At 38.8% G+C, this 6,000-nt stretch overlaps 1 protein-coding gene across 1 annotated transcript in view; it reads left to right on the top strand.

The window, feature by feature from the left end:
- The window catches only part of SPARCL1 (SPARC-like 1 (hevin)), a 53,132-nt gene that overhangs the window by 28,796 nt on the left and 18,336 nt on the right, over positions 1-6,000 (top strand). The window contains exons 2-3 of the mRNA XM_010833787.1: positions 2,002-2,065; positions 5,821-5,988. Of these exons, the coding sequence (XP_010832089.1) occupies positions 2,012-2,065; positions 5,821-5,988 (222 nt within the window). The 5' untranslated portion in view covers positions 2,002-2,011. The remainder of the gene's footprint in view (positions 1-2,001; positions 2,066-5,820; positions 5,989-6,000) is intronic.

The following is a 6,000-nucleotide window of genomic DNA, read 5'->3' as shown; positions in this document are numbered from 1 at the left end:
GTCCTTCCAATGAACACCCAGGACTAATCTCCTTCAGAATGGACTGGCTGGATCTCCTTGCAGTCCAAGGGACTCTCAAGAGTCTTCTCCAACACCACAGTTCAAAAGCATCAATTCTTCAACGCTCAGCTTTCCTCACATACATGACCACTGGAAAAACCATAGCCTTGACTAGACAGAACTTTGTTGGCAAAGTGATGTCTCTGCTTTTGAATATGCTATCTAGGTTGGTCATAACTTTCCTCCCATGGAGTAAGCGTCTTTTAATTTCATGGCTGCAATCACCGTCTGCAGTGATTCTGGAGCCCAAAAATATAAAGTCTGACACTGTTTCCACTGTTTCCCCATCTATTTCCCATGAAGTGATGGGACCGGAAGCCATGATCTTCATTTTCTGAATATTGAGCTTTAAGCCAACTTTTTCACTCTCCTCTTTCACTTTCATCAAGAGGCTTTTTAGTTCTTCTTCACTTTCTGCCATAAGGGTGGTGTCATCTGCATATCTGAGCTTATTGATATTTCTCCCGGCAATCTTGATTCCACCTTGTGCTTCTTCTAGCCCAGCGTTTCTCATGATGTACTCTGCATATAAGTTAAATAAGCAGGGTGACAACATACAGCCTTGACATACTCCTTTTCCTATTTGGAACCAGTCTGATGTTCCATGTCCAGTTCTAACTGTTGCTTCCTGACCTGCATATAGGTTTCTCAAGAGGCAGGTCAGGTGGTCTGGTATTCCCATCTCTTTCAGAATTTTCCACAGTTTATTGTGATGCACACAGTCAGAGGCTTTGGCGTAGTCAATAAGGCAGAAATAGATGTTTTTCTGGAACTCTCTTGCTTTTTCGATGATCCAGCAGATGTTGGCAATTTGATCTCTGGTTCCTCTGCCTTTTCTAAAACCAGCTTGAATATCTGGAAGTTCATGGTTCATGTACTGCTGAAGCCTGGCTTGGAGAATTTCGAGCATTATTCTACTAGCGTGTGAGATGACTAGAGTTCCATAAATTTAATAAATACTGATGGAATGAGTGTGTGAATATTAAACTCTAGATTAAGATTTTAATAGCTTCACCTGCCTTTGAAAATTTGGGAAGAGTAAGTGATGGGTACCTGAGAAATTATTTTTAAAAAGGAGTCAGTTTCTAGATCCAGACAAAAGCAAAATATTGTTCAAAAAAATAAATTTTAAAATGATTCAACACAAGAAATTACTATTTGGCTCAGTTGTGAAGAATATTTACATTGTCATAATGTTAAATAATGATTTAAACAGGAATTGTGATACAGTTACTTTAGGAAGAGGGGGAAAAAGGAGAAGAATAATGTGTATATGTGTCCATGTATGTTGTGTGCATGCGTGTGTGTGTGTGAAGTGATAGCTGATATAGTATTAAATCAGTTGGATAATGTTTAATATTAATACATTTTTAAATACTCACTTAAGCATTTATTTTAAAATATGAGTAACTAACAGAAGAAACTGCTCCCTTTCCTTAAAACATCAAAGTATTATTTAAGCTCTAGGGATGCATTTATATATAAAACTATGATTGTAAGAAAAATCATCTAAGACAGTCATCTCCCATTTCTAAAACTCTGCACTGAATGCGTGAGTTTCTCCAATACCAAGAAGCAGTTTGTTGAATCCAAACCTAACACACTGTATTACTTCACTTTGTGACTTTTACATTCATTGTGAACACTTACAAACCTTCAGACCAAGATCTGCATACGCCTCCAATTAAGGAAGCACAGTCAACAACAGAGACAAGTTCTGCCAAACACAGCTGGGCCAAAAAATCCAGGAGCAGTCTCACTGGGACACGACTGGGTAAAAATTGCCATGAATCTGTCTTTTCAGACACGTTAATCCACAAAGACAAGTGCCTTTAAACACAAAGGACAGTATCAAGCTCAGTATTTGTTAAGAAGAGTATCTTTTAACTTCTTACAAAGAAACTTTTACCCATGACTGTTAATTATCTTCTTGATTTACAGGTCTAGAACAATGAAGACTGTGGTTTTTTTCCTATGCATTTTGGGAACTGCAGGTGCTATTCCGGTAACTGTCCTTTCCTCTGTTGTTACTTAATTCTCTCCCTCCTGACATTCAGTTTAGGAATCCTCCATTAAAAAAAAAAAATGTTCTTGAGCTTGTGCTATTTACTTAGTAATGTGTTAATCATATCACTTGATTTTATAAAGCCCTAAACTGGTAAGAAATAAACAGATCAAGGACTGCTGCTGCTGCTGCTAAGTCGCTTCAGTCGTGTCCGACTCTGTGCGACCCCATAGACGGCAGCCCACCAGGCTCCCCCATCCCTGGGATTCTCCAGGCAAGAACACTGGAGTGGGTTGCCATTTCTTTCTCCAGTGCATAAAAATGTGAAGTGAAAGTCAAGTCGCTCAGTCGTGTCTGACTCAGCAACCCCATGGACTGCGGCCCACCAGGTTCCTCCGTCCATGGGATTTTCCAGGCAAAAGTACTGGAGTGGGGTGCCATTGCCTTCTCCAGATCAAGGACAGCCCCAACCAAAAAATAAATAAGTAAATAAAAGTGTTCTTATATAATAGTTTAAAATTCTTTTTTAATTTTAATCATTTTATTTTTCCCATGCAGGGAATGAATGACTAGTAAAAATGAAATAAGGGGACTTCCCTGGTGGTCCAGTGGCTAAGACTCTGAGCTCCCAGTGCAGGGGGCCCAGGTTCGATCCCTGGTCAGGGAGCTAGATCCCACATGCTACAACTAAGACCCAGAGCAGCCAAATAAATGAACAACATTAAAAAAAAAAATGAAATAAGGCACTTTTTCAAAATAAATTTCTTCAAGAACTATCAGTCTCTACAAATATAAATATAAGTGACACTGTTTGCTAACAGTCTATTAGCCCAATACCAAAGAGAAAAGGAAGAAATAAATTCTCCTGTGGAAGCTCACCACACTCATACGAGAAATCTAATAAATCAGTTTGAGAAATCTTGGCGCAAATACCCACACTCTTCAGTAGTAGTTTCTGCAAGATCAATACATCCTGACTGAAAAATTCTGAGTCTATAATAAAAAGAGGAACCAAGAGGTTAGGCACAGGAAAATGATATAAATTAATCAGATCCTCATTTATCCTTGGAGATATGTCCAAGCAAGCATGCTGAAAGCAGACAGGACTAAAACATTCTTTTCTTCACACCCAGATATACTGGCCCCAGCATTCACCCTGTAATAAATCAGCCACACAGAAAGCAGATTGTTTGAGACTGTCAGCAGCCTCAAAATATCTGAAAGCTGTCTTTGTTTCTTCGTTTGATTACAGCTTGGCTGATCATTTGGCTATCTCCCAAGAGGTCTGTATCATCCTTAGTCAAACTAAGGGATTTGTGCCTTTTTCCCTTTTCACCAAATGAAGGAATCAACCTTCTTAAAACAGACGAAGCACTTTATCTCTTGTCCCTTCCCTCCCTCTCTATTGCATCCAAGATTCTGTCCTTGCTTTTTGGATAGCTTCTGGTTGCCATCTGTGTCGGCAGGGATAAACATCATGCCACCCGGACCAATAGTTCTTAGAAAACTGAGTTTGTGACCACCCCTGAGAACCGTGCTTAAGTATCAAGGAGCTACTCCAGCTGGAATTATACATTGTCCTCTGAAATTACAGAAGTGGAATCACTGTTTTCAGCATAGAGGGAAGTTCCCACAGAACCATTGTTTTATTGCCCTTGCAGCTGTCATCACAAATGTAAACAGGCATCAGAAGTGTCTTTGAACCAAATGTTTGAATGGCACGCCTGTCTACAGACATATTCCAGATGTTTCCCTATTAGGAAAACGTGTTTTAATGCAGATTCGGTCCATGGGCAAAAAGCTAAGTATCTTTTCAAATGATGTACCTATGAAAACTATTGTATCATTTTTCCCACCTGCCTGAATTCTCCAGAAATCAGTGGGTTCTGTATGGTTAGGAGATTCCACACGGATTTCCAGAGGGTATGTTGTTACAAATGTATACATGGACAGAATGATGAAACAGAATTTTGCCTTTGAAAATTCCTGAAAGATAAACTGTCGTGTTCTTCATGCATTTCTTCCAACTTGCTGAGGGGGCGTGGGGGAGGCAGGACACAGACCAGGGGAGCAACTCTCCACAAAGCCAAGATCCTCAGCCACTACTGCCATCCATCAGGCCAAACTGGCCACTGTTCTTTCTCCACATTCCTCTGAGGGCTTTTCTGGAGGGGTCTTCCCTGGTGGCTCAATCAGTAAAGAATCCGCCTGCAATGCAGGAGACCTGGGTTTGATCCCATGGTCTGGAAGATCCCCTGGAAAAGGGAATGGCAACCACTCCAGTATTCTTGCTGAGAAAATCCCATGGACAGAGGGGCCTGGTGGGCTACAGTCCATGGGGTCGCAAGAGTTGGACATGACTTTGCAACTAAATCACCAGCACCACGCGTTTAAGACTTTGCCTTCCACTGCAGGGGGTACAGGCTCAATTCCTGGTCAGGGTGCTAAGAACTCACATGCCTTGCGGCCAAAAAACCAAAACACAAAACAGAAGCAACATTGTAACAAATTTAATAGAGACTTTAAAAACTGGTCCACATAAAAGATCTTCTTAAAAAAGTTTCTCTGGATACTTTATATCATTCCTTTTAGTTGAAAAGATAATAAGCAAGAGAGGAAGCCACATCTTAGAAAACCTCATACACTATATATTTCTTTATATTATACAATCAACAATACAGGACCTGCTAATGGAGTAGACGAGTCAATCCAAATAAAATCTGAGTTTTGGACCTGCCTGACATCTGAGTGTCCACAATATCTCTCTAATAAAGATCTGTGATAAATACCTGCCTAAGATACCAGACAGTTCATATTATTACCACTGTAGGATATTACTACTGGCTATAGTAATTTTTCACTTGGATTATCCCTTTAAAATACAGAAAATGTGTTATATACTTAGCCTTATCTTGATATTTCTTCTCCTTGCACCTTTAGAGATGAGAAAGTAGAGACGAACAATTTGTCAAACCACCGACAGATAGTAAATAGCACAGTCGAAACTTGAAGCAAGGTCGCTTGGCTCTACGTCCAGTTGTTTGACTTTCCCATCAAGCCTCACTGCCCACCTCTTCATCTATGCCTCCAATCTTGCTAGAAATAGAACCATTCCTCTAGAGGAACCAATATTCAATAGCTATTCAACCCTACTAGACCTGGTGTCCTGTTTCATATAGTTTATTAATTAGTTCAAGATTCAATTATTTTTTACTATTATACATGATTTCTCAATGGATACAAGACTGATAGTGTTAGGAAATATATATAAATACAAAATAAAAGACATAACTTTTTCTGCTAATTATCAGTGAGCACTTGTAAATTAACTTAAGAAAACGTTCAATGCAATGATAACCTATGATTAATCTGACTTCAATCTGACTTTATGCTAAAGAGTTTTCAAAATCATGAAGTTTAAATGCTTTGTAAAAGTTTGAAATAATTCCAAAAATGATTTTGGAAATAATTTGAAAATAATTCCAAAAGTTGCTATTCTTAAGATCATTGTGCCCTGTTTTCCCCTAGTCTCTGCAATATAACTTCTTTAATCATGACTGGGATTTTGTTATCACTTAAGATTATATTCTGACTATTTGCTTATATCTTTAAAAATTCTAGAGAGTATCTTTTTGCTGATGTTACAAATGAAATATATTACCACTAACAATGATGACAAGAAAAAATAACTAGAAATTGTAAGCATTAACATCTAGGCATGAATAACACAAGTCAGTTTTTAATTTTTTTTTCAGACACAAGCAAGGTTCCTATCTGATCATTCCAATCCAACTGCTGACTCCTTGAGTTTCTTCCAAGAGGCTGAAACATCTGAGCACACTGCAATCCCTCTTGTAGAGGTTGAAGATGCAGAAAATGAAAAGGAAACTGCAACATCCATAGAAGACCATTCCCATCATAAGGTAAAAGGAATA

This window comes from Bison bison, unplaced genomic scaffold, assembly GCF_000754665.1.
Source record: "Bison bison bison isolate TAMUID 2011002044 unplaced genomic scaffold, Bison_UMD1.0 scf7180017863888, whole genome shotgun sequence".
Lineage (NCBI taxonomy): Eukaryota > Metazoa > Chordata > Mammalia > Artiodactyla > Bovidae > Bison > Bison bison.
This window is presented reverse-complemented; position numbering and strand designations above follow the sequence as displayed.